At 35.0% G+C, this 19,861-nt stretch overlaps 1 protein-coding gene across 5 annotated transcripts in view; it reads right to left on the bottom strand.

Annotated features, from left to right (window-relative positions):
• Positions 1-19,861, bottom strand: part of MAP4K3 (mitogen-activated protein kinase kinase kinase kinase 3) — a 198,672-nt gene that overhangs the window by 68,322 nt on the left and 110,489 nt on the right. For all 5 annotated transcript variants that reach the window (XR_014018527.1, XM_081264490.1, XM_081264487.1 and 2 more), the window contains 5 exons: positions 15,530-15,594; positions 9,097-9,152; positions 8,509-8,556; positions 5,013-5,055; positions 3,023-3,095 (listed from right to left, as the gene is read on the bottom strand). Coding sequence is in view for 4 of the 5 variants with exons in the window: in XM_081264490.1 (XP_081120616.1) it covers positions 3,023-3,095; positions 5,013-5,055; positions 8,509-8,556; positions 9,097-9,152; positions 15,530-15,594 (285 nt within the window). In the remaining variant the exon portion in view is untranslated. The remainder of the gene's footprint in view (positions 1-3,022; positions 3,096-5,012; positions 5,056-8,508; positions 8,557-9,096; positions 9,153-15,529; positions 15,595-19,861) is intronic.

Raw genomic sequence — 19,861 nt, 5'->3', positions numbered from 1 at the left:
TTTATACCTAATTAATATCTCAGTAACTAAACAAAAAAGGAAAAGGAAAATGCATCTGATGCATATGAGTGTGGTTGATGTTATTAAGATACACCTAGCAAGTGATCAAAGAAAAGGCTCTATACCCAAAGACTGCCAAACAAATGCACACTTCAGGTCTTCCACTGAGATAAAATGTTGAGGGTATGTATGTGTGCATTTGTAGATCTACACTATAACAGACTTTGACTATGTAATTGCCAACCTAATCACTCTAGAAGAGAGGGAGTCTATTTTCTTAGATTTAGGTGGGAAAGACAGGATAGGTACAAGGAGAGATGAAGAGCAGGACTGGTCTATTAATTAACTTTACTCAACTCATAATTTCTTATGTACTCAAGACACTTCCCACACTACTGCAAGAGGAATGACAGTTTTGATCTCTGGACCTGCAGCTGGAAATCAGTCCTCATCAACAAACATTTATTGAGTATATGCACAGAATAGGGCTAGACTCTAGAGACTCACTGAGAGATTCTCTCCAGATTTTTAAGATCAAATTGAGGAGACAGAAGATTAAATTTAGACTTATTTTACCTAGAACTATCATGCAGAATGACAATAGAGTTCAAAATGCTAAAGCAAATTGGAAGAAGGGGAAAAAAACCTAAGGTGTAGAGGAAAAGAACAACTAGCAATCCAGTAACTTTCAAAGAATCTCTAAAATATTGACAAGTTATGGTTAAATGGTAACAAATGTCAGGGTGAGATTGGTTAAAAATAGAAATTTGACATTGGTAGAGTAGTTCCCCAGATTCCTACTCTCAAACATGGAGCCTCAGCATTTACTCCTTCCCCTTTCCTACCAGATAATGGTAAAGACAGATAAGAAAGACTTTAGACTCAGGGATACCAGGAATAAAAGAGAGCAGGGGTGGAGCAGGGGAAAGGACATGATTAAGCAGAGGAACCATAGTCCCCAGCTTCCTTCACCTGTCCACTCTGTAACACTGTATCTAGGATTACACTCCATCTTCCATGTACACAGTGCTGAGTCAGCCTTTTTCTTTATTGCTTTTGGGTTCAAGAGCTCCTCGGGCCTTAGCCTCCAGAGTAGCTGGGACCCAAGGTGCATGACACTGTGCCCAGCTTTTGAGTCAGCTTCTAATGCCTTCCTTTTCAAAACGAATCAAATATAAAGATTATGAAACATTTAAGGGCTGCCTACATCATGAAAGTATGAGTCTAAAAAGCTGAGGAACTGTTAGATAGTAAAACAAAAAAGATTTTGAGAAAATGGATATGTTAAAATGGCTCAAGATATAACTGATGAGTTCCAGAAAGAGACAGCAGGGAAAAAAAAATAGAAAAGATGATCAAGTAAACAATACAACAGTATTTCCCAGAACTAAAGACATTAACCTCTGAGTTAAAAAAAAGTCAAATGTCAAGTACAGATGAATAATAGTAAAAAACAATAACAACAATAAAAACACATCCAAGGAACACCATTAGGTAGAATGTCAAAACACTAGGCATGATTTGGGGGATAAGGGTTACATTCAGAGGAGCAAAGCTGGATATGTGAGGTCTCAAGCATTTTACTACCCTTGTATTCTTTGTCAGAAAGGTAAGAAAACATGTACTTCACACACACACACACACACACACACACACACACACACAAACACACACACTCATAGCCAAATTACGAACACTTAGAATCCACAGGAAAGAAATTCCCAAGCTAAAAAACTCCAAGGCAAACCTATGCAGAAGAGCTACAGATCAAACCACCAGAGCGGAAGAAGAGAAAAGGGGACTCCAGGAAGTTAAAGGAAAACAAATAAAAATCAGGACTGACAAAGTTTGACAGGCTTTATGATATAGAAAATTAGATAGAGGCATCTTACAAAACTATAAAATGTGAGAAGGTATGGCAAAGTCTTTACAAGAGATTTTTACAAAAAACTTTGCAATTGAAAACAAAATTATTAAATTCAAGAAAAAAAATTTGAAAAAAGTGTGATAAGAGTTTATCTACTGATTTCACCAAGAACATGCACTCTAAGGATAGTAGGTGAGGAATGAAGAGCGCTGAACATCTTCACCTACCATGACACATCTAAATAGTGGATGATGCTAGATGCAGAAGACAGGACTAGAAGAGTTTTTGTTACAACCCTTCCTAGCACTGTTTGAATGGGCAGTACAGAGACAGCAGTGCTACACCACTGCTGAGGAGGGAGTGGCCACACATAAGGTGAAGGTGTGGCAAAAATTCCAGGGCAAGTAATGGTGTATCCAAGACAGTTATACTGTCCACCCCGGTAATCAAAGTGCTTAGAGTCATAACTGGCACCTGGTAAGTGGCCAGGAACTAGTGAACAGGACAGCTTTTATAGACTGGTCAAAGACCACTTAGCAAACAAACATGGCTAGAAAGGAAGGTCTGTGGAGGAGACTACTAGGAATAAGATTAATAAAGTGAAGAGACCTGACCATGGAAGACTCCAAAAATGCAGAGAAAGCTGCAATTAATTTTTTTTTTTTTTTTTTTAGGGGGAGAGAACTGAACCCAAGGCCTCATATGTGTGAGGCAAATGCTCTACTATGGAGTTACATCTCCAGCCTCTGTATTTGATCTTGTAGTCAACCAAAAAGCTTTCGGTAAAGGGATATTGTAAATAATGTAATGTCGAAAGATTAATTAGAATATAGAGGTGGAGTAAGACAGATAAAAAGACATCTCTGAAAATACATGTGATGTATATAGGAGCGAGAGTCAGATGGAAGGTTCCTGAAAAACATATATCAATCTTTTAAGCTTTTCTATTTGATGAAAAATCACATGGTAGTAATTTTTTGGTCATTTAATCTATCTACAAGTATACATGCCTAAATTATTTTACCTGCTGATGACCTTTTTCATAATCTTAGTCCTAAAAATTCTATTTTTTGAGATATGTTGTATCTAGTAATGACAGGGCAACAACAGCAACAACAACAACAAAAAATAAAAAGTCAATTAAAATAAAATTACCAATATGGTGTACCAATGAAAGACTTCCGTTTGGCAATCGTAGCTGTTATCTGTGCAGATACTCCAAAATCGGCTATTAAAAAAATAAGAAATATTTAGAAAAGAAAAATGAGAGAAAGAAAATAAAAACTGTTGAAGGTAACATGAGAAAAAGCTTTCAGTAATTACTTTCGTTAAGTTAATTTCAAAAATGAAATATTCTCAAACACCATATTAGAATTTTCTATTTGATGTATAGTATTAAAATATTACAAAGTAGACAGTTTGCATCATAGCCAAAGAGATTCTCAAATATCTCAACATACATCAAAATAATAACAAAGGTCAAGATCAAATAGTTTTGATGAAAAAGAGCTGGGAAAATCTAAACTGTCAGACTTCCTAATTTCTAGGATCTGAAATTCACAGAATATCAATGGAAGACATTTTTAAGTAGCAGTATATTCCATGTATTCTTTGCCCGACATGATGACTGATAACAAACAGATCAATAATCTCCTGGTAAATCCACCTCACTTGAAAAACACCCAAACATATATTCCCCAAATCCTACCTTATTTTTGGTACCAGTGATTGAATCCAGGGTGCTTTAACACTGAGCTATATCCCAAGCTCTTTTTATTTATTTTTTTATTGGTTGCTCAGGGTCTCACTTAGTTGCTGAGGCTAGTCTTGAACTTGTCAGCCTCCTTCCTAGCCTCCCAAGCCGCTGAGATTACAGGCATGCAGCACCATGCCCAGCCAAATCATACCTTTGTAATACACTCTAATAACAACATCAATCACTGCCAGGAATTTGTTATGATTCTTTAAGATAAGTATGTTGAGTTCTTATATTTTCTAGTTTTTGGTAGTATATCTTTATGTAACATTGTTACAGAATATTAAACTGTTGGCAGAAACTGCTTACCAAGTCATCGGCACAGAATAGGACTTATCTTTTTTTCTTTTCCCATATTTATAGATAAATCATCCACGAAAACTTTAAAATGTTAATTATTAGATATATATTAATCTGATTAGGACTATATAGTTCAGGTTCGGGGGAGCTGTGGATTGCTAGGCAAGTGCTCTGCACTGAGTTATATCCCCAGCCTTGTTTATATTTTTTATAAAATAAATTCATACTATTAATTTTATGTCCTATATAGTTCAAAATAAATTGTTTCCATATTTATTACTAGATATTTCATTTAATACTTAATAGATACGATAAATGTCAGTTAAAAAAAAAAAAAACCTTGGCACAATAAAACCAAATGTCAGTTAAAAAAAAAAAATAGATACGACTGTTCTAAAACTACTATTTGATTATTATTAATATTTTATATTTTGATATTATTATTAAATAACTATACTGTTTTATTATTATTTCCTGTTTAAACAAATCTCCCTTTATAGGGACTTACCATCACTACAGCAGTGCTGATGTATGACTACTTTGCAGCTTAGACATTTTTTTTTTTTGTCTTTCAAATTAAGTCATTATTTAGGTATTGAACTCTGTTTTAATCATGATTTGAATCAAAAGTTACAAAACAAAATATAAGTTACTGTTTGAAACAAAGCAACATTCAGTAATATTTTATTTTATTGTAAAAACCGAAGTAAAGAATATAGACTTCTGAATTTATTTTTGTTTGTCTTATTTTTTGCTTATAAGACAAATTTGTATAGATTTCTTACTAGAAGTCATGTTCCTGGGTTAGAGCTGAAAGAATTCCCAAAGAATATCATTTCACAATATCTTTGTGACAAATCTATCTTATGTGAAGGACAGGCTTTATCACTGTTTAAGAGAAGATGAATCAGATATAGAGAGAAGACATGCCCTGCAATAAGATTACCATCTAAAAATACCAAGATGCTGTTCAGGAGAGGGGAAATCTAGTCCTACAAAACAACAAAAATAGACAAACAAAAACCCAAATACAAAGACTTAACTATTTTTTAGAATAGATTTGTTCATCAAAATTCCAAATTTACTTACCGAGTTTCACATGACCATTATCCGTTAATAGAATGTTAGCTCCCTTCAAAGTGAGAATATTTTAGTTAAAGGAGGAAACAGATATTTTATCAGACAGGACATATAAAAGATTAAATACACATATTTAACAAACAATTTAATAAATAATCAGTTTAAAATTAATAGAAGAATCAGTCTTAGGCCTAGAAATATTTAAAATTTAAAGTGTGCTCAATTCATAGGGAAATTACTGTCCACATCTTAGGCAATTTGATTATCTTTATAAAATGTTCTGCCTTTAAAAATAAGCTGCTAGCAAAATAGCAAAATAGTATGAATGTTAATATAAAATTGATATATATACTGTTTTCATCTAAGTGTCACTTCCTCTTGATGATAAACCACCACAACACTGAAATATTACTTAACAGCAGCAACTGTTATATAAAAGTTTTCAATTGCTTGTATTGAGCTTTAAATCTGACCACTGCTGGGTATGGTGGCACATACCTGTAATCCCATAACTTGGGAGTCCAACACAGAAGGATCCCAAGTTTAAGGCCAAACTGAGAAACAGTGAGGCCTTGTCTCAAAATTTTTTAAAAATAATAAAAAGCACTAGGGATGTAGCTCAGTAATCAAGTGTCCCTGGGTTCAACCTCCAGCAATGCATGCATGCATGCATGCATAAATAAATATTTGATTATTATTTCTTATTTAAACAAATCTCCCTTTTTAGGGACTTACCATCACTACAGCAGTGCTGGTATATGACTACCTTGCAGCTTGAACATAAGGTCAAGTATCCCAATGGGCCACCCAGTATATAAGCAACTAACCATAGGCCCACAGAATTAAAATGCACCAGTCTGCATTTTAGCCACTTTTGCTTTTTCTTCTTTCTTCTTTTTTTTTAAGTTGTAGATGGACACAATACTTTTATTTATTTTTCTGTGGTGCTGAGGATTGAACCCAGTGCCTCACACATACTAGGCAAGCACTCTAGCACTGAACCATAACCCCAGCCCTCACTTTTGCTTCTTGCCCTAAGCTCAAAGAAGATAATAATGACTATTTTATTTTCAATAAGCTCAAAGCTGTTGGAAGGAAAGAAATACTGTAACCCAGTATCATTGGCTTTTCCTATCCCTTCTTTTCTCCAACTTTTAAATAAGCAAGCCAAAGTAGGCACCTCTTTAATCCTGGGTGCCATCAAACATTGAGATAGGCTTGGGGGAGAAAATTTGTAAGTCTTCCTCCTGTAGTCAGTAATAAGAAGTAAGACCTTGGGTGGGGAAGAAAAAAGAAAAGGAAAAAGGAGATTAACAGATTCCCAAATGTCACTAGTAAAGCGGAACTGCACCCACTGATATTAACATAGCTCTAAGGAATAATGGGAAAAGGGAGAAAAATGAAAGAAAGGAAACTAGAGCAGGAATTTTAACTTATCTATGCATAGCCATTGAGGCTTCTGCCAGCCTTCACTAGTCTCCCCTGTTTCAGATTAATTTTTGTAAGTTATAATTTACCTCATGCAACATGTACATCATGGCCTTTGATCTTTCCCTTCATCTATCCAGCCCTCTCTCCCTGAGAGGTGACTAGAGGTACTATTTTAACTTCTGGGCCTATAGTGATAAATAACTTCTAGTTCTTATGGAATGTACATCCAAATAGGAGGAAGAGAAAATCTACCTATTTATCTATGAATGAATGAATTAACAAGTGATTCAAAGTCAGGCAGAAATAAGCACTCTGAAGACAAAGCAGGGAAAGGAAGCCCTCTCTAATGCAATAAGAGCAAAAATCTTGATGGAGTAAGATACACTGCCATACCCAAATCTGGTACAAGAGCGTTGCAGGAAAAAGGAACAATCAATACAAAAACACTGGGCCAGAATGAGCTCCATATATTCCAAGAATAGCAAATTCAGTTTGGTTGGAACAGAATGAGTAAAACCAAGAGGAATGGACTGTGAAATGGGCTCAGAGAAATGGAGGGACCAGATCATTCATAATCTCACAGGTCATGGTAAAAGAACCGGGATTTTATAGAGTATGATGGAAACCAATGGAGGTTTATAAGCAAGAGAATGAAAACTGATTTTAAAAGATCACTTTGGTCACTCGGTAGAAAAGTGATCAGAGAACCACTCAAGAATGCAAGCAGTGAGACCAGTTAGAAGGCTACTAGAGAAGTCCAGGAGAGATATAATGTAGCTTAGACAAGAGTAAAGACAGTGGTACCTGTCAGAATTTATCCAAGTCTGGCACAAAAGTCCCTGCATAATGGAGTTCAAATCCTCTAGCCGGCCTCAACTCCTATTAATTCCATATACTCTATTCAATAATACGATACTGACTTTATGTTCTCTACAATGGCCACATACTTTCTAACCTGTGTATTTTTGTTCAGATTCTTCTTTTCTCTAGGAATGCATGCCAACATCCATTTCTCACAATAATCCATCAATCCTTCCAGATCATCTAAGTGCCAATGACATGGCACCTTAATTTATTCTTCTTCATGTAATCTCTTCTACATTTGAACTCCAGAGTTCTTTGTTGTGTCTTTTAAGTGGCTTTTGAAAGATATCTAAAGCATGGAATCTTAGCAGTTGATCTGTAAGTCCAATGAAATTCCAAGGAAAATTTGAGGGCGTGAGTATAAGGACATTTTCTGAGGAGAGAGTTTTTGACTTTCACCAGAGACTAAGGAGCAACATCAAAAAAAAAAAAAGTTAAACTCCATGTTATAGAAAAGGGGAAGAAAGAAGTAGGAAGTAGGATGAACAAGGAAAGAGGACAAAAAATAAACAAACAAAAAAAGAAAATATCTATATGAGGAAGATGGCAGTAGCTTTAGAAATACCCCCAGGTAGCCTGCCACTGGGCCTAATTTACCACTGAGCTAATCTCAGCATGTCCAGAGCAGCAGATCTCCTCTGCCAGCTGAAGGAAGACCATCAGAAAATACTCAGATTTAATTTATTCATTTTGATATATCAGTAATTATAGTTCCTTACTATTACTGAAGCTCACTAATAAACTTACTAAAAAACTATAGGGCTGGGGATATGGCTCAAGCAGAAGCGCACTCGCCTGGCATGGGCGGGACGCTGGGTTCGATCCTCAGCACCACATAAAAATAAAATAAGATGTTGTGTCCACTGAAAACTAAAAAATAAATATTAAAAATTCTCTCTCTCTTAAAAAAAACTATAATTTGATGGAAAGTATCTGAATTTTACAAATAAATAACTACAAATAAGCTAACAAGAACTATTAAACTATTAGTCCACTGAATTATATCCTTTAAAAGGAGGAATTTTATGGTATGTAAATTATATCTCAACAAAACTACTATAAAAAATTAAACAACAGTATCACTCACTTTTATTAAAGTAATGGTATATTTCAGATAACAATCAAACATAAAAAACAATTTTGCTCAATAATTTGATCAGAGTATTTAAAAATGAAGAGCAGGTTATTAGGTTAAAAATAGAATGTATACCTTAATATCTCTGTGCATTTTTCCTTTACTGTGAAGATAATATAATCCCTGGAATTTTGAAAAACAGAAATGTGATCAAGATTTTATCACAGAGTATAATTTTGGATTTTAAGTGATTAAATAAGTAGTAATCTCTGTATATTATTTACTCCTTACAGAAAGTCTACCAGTTATCTTTAACTTATGAAATATCTTAGAAGACAAAGAATAAAGAAAATGAGAAAGGTAAATAAAGTTTAACTGGAACCAATGATTTTTCTAAGACAGTTTTCAGTAAACTTTATAAATAATTTGAAATAATTTTCTTAATCCAATTAGCATCAAAATGAATACTGAGTCCCATGGCAGTGCTTAATTTTCAAGCCTTTCTTTAGTACTAGAAGGAAATAAAAAACAACAAATTCATAGTGCTTGAATTTTAGGTTATATCATCACATTTAGGCTTTACAATATTTACTTGAAATATAATAAATTTATCACAATTAAAAAATGTTTTGCCAAACTAGACTATTTCATCCTTACTGTATCAGATGATGCCCAATAAACATTTAAGTTAATCAAGAGTATTCTAATTAGTATCTGATTTACCTGTAGTGTTTCTCTGCTTACATATGCAATCTGCAGTTCTGAGAGAGGGCCAGTTACTGTAACAGAAGAAAATTAATATTAATAAGATTAATCGATACATGTTTTTTCAGTAAGTGACAAAGTCTTACAAATTCCATTGAGCAACAAACTTAATATGCATAAAAGGTGCCAATAAGATGTGAGCTCCATGAAGGCAGAGTTCTTGTTTTCTTTTAGTCTGATTTGCTCGTTGCCGTATCTCCAGTGTTCAGAATAGTGCCTGCACAGAAGAGTGGCTCCCTGTTTACGGAATGAATGGTCACTGAGACTGATCACATTTTCATTGTAATATCTTGTTAATTGAACATCACCTTCTAAATGTTAAAAGAATACCAAGAGGTTTAGCTAGTTTTTATATTAAAAGGGTTTTTTTTTGTTGTTGTTGTTGTTGTAGTTGAGTGTAAAATGTATTATGGTTAATTTTAAATCAATATTTTCCCTAAAAGTGTTAACTTTGTAGTTATAAAATTAATATATGTTCACTATAAGAGTTCCAATCAGTAGAGCAGTTTGTAAAGCAAAGGCCTCTTTCTTATCCAAATATTACTCAATAATAAACAATACCAATAAGTTTGGTCTATAACCTACAAGATGATCTTTTTTTCCCCAAAGCTATAAATTGAACCCAGGGCCTCACGCAGGCCAGGAAAGTACTTCACCACTCAGATTAGCCCCTTGTATTTTTATTTTGAGACAGGGTGGCACTAAATTGCCTGAGCTGGCACAGAACTTGTGATCTTCCTGCTTCAGCCTCCCAAGGAGCTGGGTTATGTGTGTGCCACTGTGCAGGGCTCCAGATGCTTTTATGCAGAAACATCTTTTAAAAAAAATTAATTTTTTTTAGTTGTAGTTGAACACAACATCTTTATTTTATTTATTTATGTTTATGTGCTGCTGAAGATCGAACCCAGGGCCTCGCACATTGGAGGTGAGCGCTCTACCCCTGAGCCACAACCCCAGCCTGAGACATCTTAATAATACATGATCTATAACTTACAAAGGAGTTACATTCTGGTAAACTCATTCTAAGTTGAAAACATCCTAAGTAAAAAATGTATTCAATGCAATTACTTATGAACACCACAGTTTAGTGATACAGTACACAGTGGAGAGCAAGTGGTTTACTCTTGTGATTGCATGGCTAACTGGAAACTGTGGCTCACTACTGCTGCCCACCAAAGCAAGAATATATACAGTATAGTATATATCACTAGTTTGGGAAGAAGTCAAAATTCAACAGTTTTCTCTCAATGTATATGGCTTTCTCATCATTGTAAAGTCAAAAAATTGTAAGTCAAATCATTGAAAATCAAGGGTGATCTATATGTGTACATTGCACACATCAGCAAAGATGGCACTGCATTATACACACCATTTTGAAACCTGCCCTTATTTCACTTACCAACATTATCTATGTCTCAAGAATATCTTTTCTATATATATGTATATATGTATGCATGTGTGTGTGCATATATATATGGCCTAATTTTATCATAGTATTTCCTGTGTCTTAATCAGCTATGGTTTAAACATGTGTCCCTTCAAGATTCATGCTGAAATAATCTTCAGTATAAAGGTATTAAGAAATGGGACACTGAAGGTGACTAAGCCACCAGGGTTTCTTGCTTATGAATGGGAGTCAAAGCACTGTTCAACCCTTCTTTGCCCTTCTACCTAGACACCTAGACAGTGCCATCTATCAGGGCAAGCCTTCACCAGACATGGAACCTAGTAGCACCTTGATCTTGGATTTCTCAGCCTCTAGGACTATGAGAGAAATAAATTTCTATTGTTTATAAATGATCCACTGTCAGGTATTCTGTTATAGCAGCACAGATGGACTGAGACAGGTATAGCCAGTGTTGAAGACATCTAGTTAATTTCTCTTTTTTTGCTATTAAAATTACTTTAAAATACAGAAATACATTGGGTGAGAGACACTACTCCAAAAATTGAGTTAAATCCCAATGATGGAATCCTCTGCTAGATGGTTAACTCACATAAATGTAACTTTATAGTTTTATAAACATGTTTAGAATAGCTGTGGTATTTTATAGGAAAGAGAAATCTATTTCACTTAGATTCTTTTGAGGACACATCTAGACTTACATGTCTGAAAAAAAATCATATAATTAATTTCTGTGACTTCTAAGCTCACTCACATTCAGTAAGAGGCCTCCTTGAGACTTGTTTCTACAATATGACAAACACAATAACCTGAAAATAAAACCCAGAGAAAACTTTCTTTCTTTCTTTTTTTTTTGGTGAGAGAGAGAGAGAGAGAGAGAGAGAGAGAGAGAGAGAGAGAGAGAGAGAGAGAATGAATTTTAATATTTATTTTTTAGTTTTTGGCGGACACAACATCTTTATTTGTATGTGGTGCTGAGGATAGAACCCGGGCCACACGCATGCCAGGCAAGCGCGCTACGGCTTGAGCCACATCCCCAGCCCCAGAGAAAAACTTTTTAAGATAACCTTTCAAAGGCTTAGCTGAGATCAAGAACAGTAAGAGACTTTTTCAGAAGCCACAAACAAAAAGGAAAAGAAAATTAAGTAAAACTGTGAGAGAATAGTCTAGCTATGACTTCAGGGACAGCCTGTATTAACTAAATCATTAAACTTATAATTTAGTTTAATCCTCTATCCGGGCACAGAAGACAAGGCAGAGTCACAACAAAAACCCACAAAAGGCCAGGGCCCTCAAAGGACCACATTCTCATTAAAACAACAGACAAGCACAGGAGACGAGTAGGGATTCTGGCTGTCATGGCAGGGACCTGGATAGGAGGAAACATGTCATCACAGGCCTGTTCACCCACAGTTAAGGTTCAAACATATACTGAAAACAATGAGCTCCTGAGGTCCCAGGAAAAAACTCTGGAAAGATGTATACTCTCAGAAGTTATATGGAATTCCCACTGAAAAAGTCCACTAAAGATGACTTCAAAATCTAAAATTATAAAATAAGTGAGAAAGCAATTAACTATAAATGATATAACAGAATGGGAGAAAGTTGTTAAAGGACAATATTAAAGAGAAAATAATTCAGCAGAAAAATAGAGAAAGCTTATCATGCCGGAGCAGAAAAGGGTCTAATGTTGACTACAGTTCGCAGAAAAGTTAAAGGAGAGAAGGAGCTTGTGGGGAAGAAAACATAAATTCAAAATATGCACCCTCCTAAGATGGTTGAATACAACTCTATGAACTCCTTGACATTTCCTCTTGCAAGAGTTGAAACTTGATTCCCTTCTGGAGCCTGGGCTGCACTTATTTGACTTATTTCTAAAGAACAGAATACAAATTACAATGCAACAGAAGCAACAGCGTTCGACTTCTGAGACTATGTCATAAAAGGCTTTGCAGTCTCCTTCTTGTTCTCCCTATACTCACTTGTCCAGGGGATGCCACATATGGCCACACAAGTGCTGTGGGGTAAGATCCACATGGGGAGGAACTGCCTGCCAATAGCCAGCAAGGACTAGAAGCCTCTGCCAATAATCAAGTAAATGCACCATCCTGAAAGAAATCCTCCTGCCCTAGTCAGTCTCATGCGAAACCATGAGTTACAAGCACCCAAATGACCCACAGAAACGTTGTAAAAGCTGTCAAACTTTGGGTCATTTGTCATAAACCAATAGATAACAAAAATATTTTCCCATTTAAGAAGACTTAAATTTTTTAAGAAATTATATGGAATAAAGATAGAATTAAAGGGCAGTAAAATAAAATATAAAAATTGGCTTAGTGCAAAAATAATGTGGCAAAAAAACCAGGTTTGAAACCCCCAAAAGGGTTGATCTTTGCAAAATGACAGATCAAAATATGTGTTTTAATTTTGTCTTATACACCTGCAAAAAACCCCAACAAAAACCTCATAAGCACTAGGGTTTTGAAAAGGAAGAAATTTCTCTTATACCAAATCCAGAAATCCAGAATATTACACTTCTCCTAATGTAATGAAAATGTGATAAGGAGGAGAGGAGAGATACAGAAACAAATTAAGAAACATGTCCTATGTGACGACATAAATTTACAGCATTATAGACTGCTCATAGAGCAATGCACACTGCTGTGAAGTAATCCCTTGTGGAATGTATACTACTTTTTGACCAACCCTTTGGTGCAGAACAAAAGAGTGAACACAGAAAAAGAATGTGTGGTTTTGTAAAAGCATGTGAATTCCCAGTATGCATGTTTGAGAATATCCAAGATACCATGAAACTATCGCTTTTTCCACTAATCCAGTTGTTGATCAGTGTAAACAAGAGACATAGAAAATGCAATGTGTATCTAACTGAAATTCCAGAAAAAATAGCAGAGACCAGGGAAGAAAATATTTGAAGATATAATAATTGAAAATTGTCCAGATCTTGGGGCTGGGGATGTGGCTCAAGCGGTAGCGCGCTCGCCTGGCATGCGTGCGGCCCGGATTCGATCCTCAGCACCACATACCAACAAAGATGTTGTGTCCACCGAGAACTTAAATATTAAAAAAAAAAAAAAAGAAAATTGTCCAGATCTAATGAAAGAGCTAAGTTCTCAGAAGTACATGAAGTCCTAAGTAAAAAAAGTAAAAGTAAACCCACACTTAGACACAAGAAACACTAGAAATGAAGAGAAATTTTAAAAGCAAGAAGAGAAGAGCAGAGATTTCTGCCAAGGATTAATAATCAGAAACACATAAGGTCCCAAAAATTAAAGAAGCTAGAGGATAACTGTCTAAAATCTTCAAAAGGCTGAAGGAAAATACTTGCTAATAACAATGTTATGCCCACTTAAACTATCTGTTGAAAGTTAGGGACTCGGAAGTGCTGGGGAGGCAAATTGGCCAAATAGTATTTTTACATTGTGTGCATGTATTAATATGTAACAACAAATCACACCATTATGTACAACTCTAATGTATCAATAAAAAATATGGGGGTGGGGGAGAGTTGAGGCAAACATTGGAAGAGTTGACCATTAAGATCTTGTTGAAAAAAACCTTAAGAAAAAAAAATTTAATCAGCAAGTTGGTGAAACAACAGTAGAGAAATTAATCCACATTAAGACAAAGAAGGGGGAATAGCTTTTTTATTTAGAGTATATGGAAATCACAAGCTTCTAGAAATACTGTTTGTTCTGCAATGTAAATTAATGTCAAATCTCTTTCGATTATCTCTAAATCTTTGAAATCAAAATGTCACTCATAAAAAAAGAAAAAATGTTCAAACATTTTAAAGAACAATCATAAAAATATAATAAAAATATCCTTAGAAAAGAAATAAATATTTCTTCATAAAGAAGAAACATTCCTGGGCTCTTCAGGCTCCCCATACACACTCCCAGATAAACAAGAGTGCTCTCCCGAGTCACGAGTCACACCTCCCTGTGGCTGGCTACACAGTGGTTTCACCCCCTAGAACACGCTTCCTATTCTTTCTACTCAAAGATTATCTATTGTTTCAGGACCAACTTAAGGCCCATTTTTCTCATGAAGTTTTTGATTTCAGAGAATTCGTCATTTCCTTCTTCCTAGTTCAATTGTGGTTAGTAGTACATTAAGACCCTATTATATAAAAGAGGGAGAAAAAAAAAACATGTACACTATTTTGTCAATCTTTATGTCCAGCAAAACCAACCTACACCAAGAAGACACAGTGAAATACAAAAATATAAAAAAAAAAAACAGTAAAATCCCTATCCAAATGGTCTTTCACCATCTGCATTATTAAAATTAGCCTCTTCAATCACTTAAGAGACCCCACACTGGGAAACATAGGCCCACATTCTATATGAAAAAAATGAGATCTTTATTTTCCCCAAGATTGCTTGAATTAAGATACTATTTTATTTCACATTAAATCAAAAAGTACCCCTTTTTGAATAGAGTAAGTCTACTTCACAGTCTGTGACAAGAAACTGACACAATCAGGGTAGAAAAAGACAATAAATGCTGCTTATTTTACTTTACAAGTCTCCTTCATAAATGCCATTAATCTCAATGAAAAATGTTTTAATCACTTTGGAATTTGTCAGACTTTGATCCTAAGAGAATAAACATTTAATTGATGCTACCAAAACACAGAAGAGCCAACACTTATTTATCTATTGGATATTCTACTGGTTTGGTATGTCTCAAGTCTTCTACATTTGTACAAGGCCTGAGTTTAAAATTTTGAACTAAAAATAATGTGCCTTCTTCAAAACTAGAAAATAATTTAAATGCATACAACCTTCCAACTTATAAATACTCCTTTCATTCATATATATCTTAAATACCTGTGTATGTGCCCAATCAACATACTGATAAAACATAGCTCTTTCCCTAATACAATATTGATATTTGAATGTTGTAACCATCTATGTTAAGAAATTCTACTTCATACCTATAAAAATATAACTTTGGTCTCACCATGATAAATATCCTGTAAAGAACCACCTCCACAAAATTCCATGCAAATCCATAGTTTATCTCGCCTGCAAAGAGAAAAGAGGCATGTGTCAGATCTTCATAATTAAAACTGTCCGTAATAATAAGTCTCCTAAAGTTGTAAACCTTGGAAAAATCACATAAATGCAATGTGCTATCTTTAACCTATCTTTAAGATGCAATGTGCTTTCTTTAACCTGAGCTAATTAACCTCAATGAGTAAATGATAATGTTGCTATAATTCAACCCACGGTTTTACTTTTAATTTTTTTATTGTTGATGCGCCTTTATTTTATTTATTTAAATGTGGTATTAAGAATCGAACCCAATACCTCACACATGCTAGGCAAGTGCTCTACCACTAAGCTACAACTCCAGCCCCCAGAGGTTTTAATATTTAAAATACACCTGGATATAAAGCTGTCACCAGGCATATCCACACAAAGAGATATCCCTTGGTTAAAAACCTCCCCTCCCCGACAGTCTATATGCATTTACCCACATTCATCATAGAAAATGACAATAGATCTTTTTTTTTGGGTGGTGCTAGGGATTGAACCCAGGGCCTTGTGAATGCTAGGCAAGCACTCTACCAACTGAGCTATATCCCTAGACCAAGAAAAATGACAGCATTCTCATCAATAGGCAAAATGTAGTTAACATCACATCCAGATTCAACAATGATCTTCCCAAAATAATCTGTTCAAATTGATCCTTGTCTTTCTATAGCATTTGTCTCTCAGACTCACATTCTAAGTTATAATAATATAGTCATAGGGGAAATAATTAGGATTGATTTATATAGCTTATTCCTTTGTTTCATCACTCTTTACTTAAACTGCCCTTGAAAATGTACCACTTTCAGGGGCAGAGATGGAATAAAAAGTCTCTGAACTCAGCAAGCGCTGTCTAATGCAAAAGAAAGCTTCTACTTTAATAACATATCTGACTTTCTCTCCAATGCCTTCATGGTGCCTAGAATATCCACCAAATGAATATTTTTCCATAAATGAACCAATGCATGAATGACTGAAAGAATAAACAAATCAATTAGATTAGGAGTCTGCAAAATACCAGCAATGGACTAAATCTGGTCTGCTGCCTGATTCTATAGTTTTGGAACTACGAGTAGTTTGTTTTGGAACTGGGGATTGAACTCAGGGCCACTCAACCACTGAGCCACATTCTCAGCTCCATTTTGTGTTTTATTTAGAGACAGAATCTCGCTAAGTTGCTTAGGGCCTCACTTTTGTTGAGGCTGGCTTTGAACCTGTGATCCTCCTGCCTCAGCCTTGAGCTACTAGGATTACAGGTGTGTGCCATTGTGTACTACTTTGTATACAACCAGAGATATATGAAAAATTGTTCTCTGAAAAATTGTTCTCTATATGTGTAATAAAAATTATAATGCATTCTGCTGTCTCACATAAATTTTAAAAAATAATAAAAAATATTTTTAAATGGTTGGGAAAAAAATCAAAAGAAGAACATTTCTTGACATGACAATTTTAAGAAATTCACATTTTGGTGCCCACAAACAGTCTAGGCTGCTTTCATAGCAAAACAACAGGAGAGCTATGATGGAGATCATGTGGCTCATAGAGCCTAAAATATTTACTATATGACTCTTCAGAGAAAAAGTCTGCTGAACTTTGATTTGATTAATGAATAATCTAGGCATGTATTAAGTTCGGTAAAAACCCAAAGATGAAAATACCCAGGAAAATCAAGAGAAGGTTTTGGGAGGAGATTACAATTGGATTGGATCTTGAGAATAAAGTAGGAATTCACCAGAGAATTACAGGGAAGGAATCTATGCAAAAGAATGAAAACTTGAAAGATGTCACATATAAAAGACTAGATAATTTAATGTGAGTTGAACAAAGGCTGTCAGAAAGGATAAGGGTCAGAAATGAGCTAGAATAGGCTGAGGTCACATTGTGAAATAATGCTTGGTTTGTAGACTCTGCCATATAGTTATCTTCATCTGGTCTCCTATTTGTCAATCTCTCTAAAAATGTGGTACACAGAAACAAGTGCTACTCTCAGCTTTGCATGAACAGTGTATTAAAATCTAGAGTTGCTGAAATGCTTGCAGGGGGTCAGATATGGTGATGAAGGTTGGATTAGCCAGACCTAAGAGGTGACCTAACATGGCTGAGTGTGGTGGTCTATGCAGCATACAGCAAGGGAACACAAAATATATGAGTGCAAAGGTCAGCTAACTGTAGAATATGGAGTACAAGGTGCCATGTACCTAGAAGGTAAAGCTGAAGAGATTAAAGCCTAAAAAATATACATCTAAAGTGATATAAGATCTGTAATTCACAGGTGGACCATGTCCAATGAAATGGAATCATTATAGCTGACATAAAAATTTCTTGTTGGCGGTTTCTAATATGGCAAACATCAAGAGATATGACCCACATAAACATGAGCCATCTGAAAGGAGGCCTGCCTTAAGAATGCTGAATGGAGGTCTGGGGCTGGCAGACATGTGTTTTATCCAAAAGGAAGAATGTACTTGTGACTAGTGGTTGCTACACTAAAGTTTAAATCCCCCAGACTACCAATTATCGGCTTTATTTGAACACTCTACTTCTATTAACTTGGCTGAGGACTGTCTTCAATTTCTTGAAGCAACTAAACTGAACTGCTGATTTACAGTTTGTAGTTAACTGAAAAATCTTTTCTATATAAACAGCAGTCAGATCAGTTTTCTTTCCAGCTTCTTATTTGTATATCTGCTTCACGGAAACTAAGGATAGGACTTGTCTTTATTTGTTAAAATCTCATCCTATTAAAAAAAGGGGGGGGGAGTTCTGACTCATATCCCTTTGCTTCTGGCATGCTCTTATTAGTTCTGGTAGTATAAGACGGAAATATGCTTCGGCACAGACATTGTGATACATGTTTACATCATGTTTGATCCATGCCTTTGTGGCAGTGAGTTAACACTGTTAAGTATCCTAATTGGACACCCCCCACACACACACACACATACAATATAACTCTCTTACTATGCAGATGACTTCCAATCTGGCAGGCCCATCAACCAATATGCTTTGGGATAATACTCCAGCTCCAAGCTGGTATCTGGAATGCAGTATTCTATAGCCTGGCCTCTTTAGCTGAATCCTCTCTAGAGTACTGGTTCACAGTGTGGTCTGGGGTACTCTGAGACCCAGGGGAATAGCAAGGTCAAAACTGTTTCATAATGATACTAAGAAATCGTGTTCCCTTTATACTTTCTCTTATGAGAGTGCAGTGGAGTTTCACAGGAGCTGAAGTACGATGATGTCATCTCTGCCTGCAGTATGTGCTTATGGATTAAGTTTTAAAATTTTCTGTCTTAATTTCTAAATATGGTAAATATCAGAAGATATAATGAACAGAAATAAAAGCTCTTTGAGATACTTAAAAAAAGCAGGCTGAATGACTGTCTTGGGGTCTGCTCAAGATTAAATGAGATAACATGTAAATTACATAGTAAAGAACTTGGAATACTGCATAAATGTAAGTTGCTTTCTATTCCTGCTGTAAGTTGTCTTATAGTATACTTATGTAAGTTGTCTGAAATTGCTCCATGAACTCGATGACGATAAAAATAAATAAAATTATTTTTCTTTTTTAAGAAAAAAGATAAGTGAGATGGGATTGTGCTAACATGATTTTTCATCGAATTCATGCTAATCACTTCTTTCTTATAAATACTAATTATCTGATTAAAAACTCATCCTAGATGTTGGCTGGGGAATGATGACAGACATCAAATTTGATAGCCTGTAATTTTCTATAAATCACCTTTCCCCCTCCTTTGAAAATTGGTTGCTGCTGATATCTAATCTCTGACACCTATTTGTCAAAAGACATTCACTGATAGTGGATGTCACAATCACATTTGCTACAGTTTCAGTATAATGAGATACAATTTATATAAATCTAAAAACTTAAATTCACTTGAAGTGTCTAGTTGTTCTATAATTATCTCCTCACACATCCTATGCTTCAATTCCACCTTAATAATGCTTTCCTACTTTCCAGTTTGAAAACAATTCTCCTTGGTAGAGAAAATGAACACCATAAAGGAGTTTTCTGCTTATTTCTTAAATATTTTACAATTAAATAGTTTTACACTAAAAATTAGTTTCTGTTCTCTCTCCACTTGCTTAAATATACAGTTTTCTATTCATTCTATGTAAAATAACTTTCCAGCTTACAGAAAGAGGGGAAAAATCACAATTACATATTACTACTTACTAGTTTATTTTTTAAGATACTTAAAATATTTTATCTTCATAACATTCTATTTAG

Source organism: Spermophilus citellus (genome assembly GCF_964194105.1).
Source record: "Spermophilus citellus genome assembly, chromosome: 13".
NCBI classification, from domain to species: Eukaryota; Metazoa; Chordata; class Mammalia; order Rodentia; family Sciuridae; genus Spermophilus; species Spermophilus citellus.
Note: the sequence above shows the minus strand (reverse complement) of the source record. Positions and strands in the feature narration are given on the sequence as shown.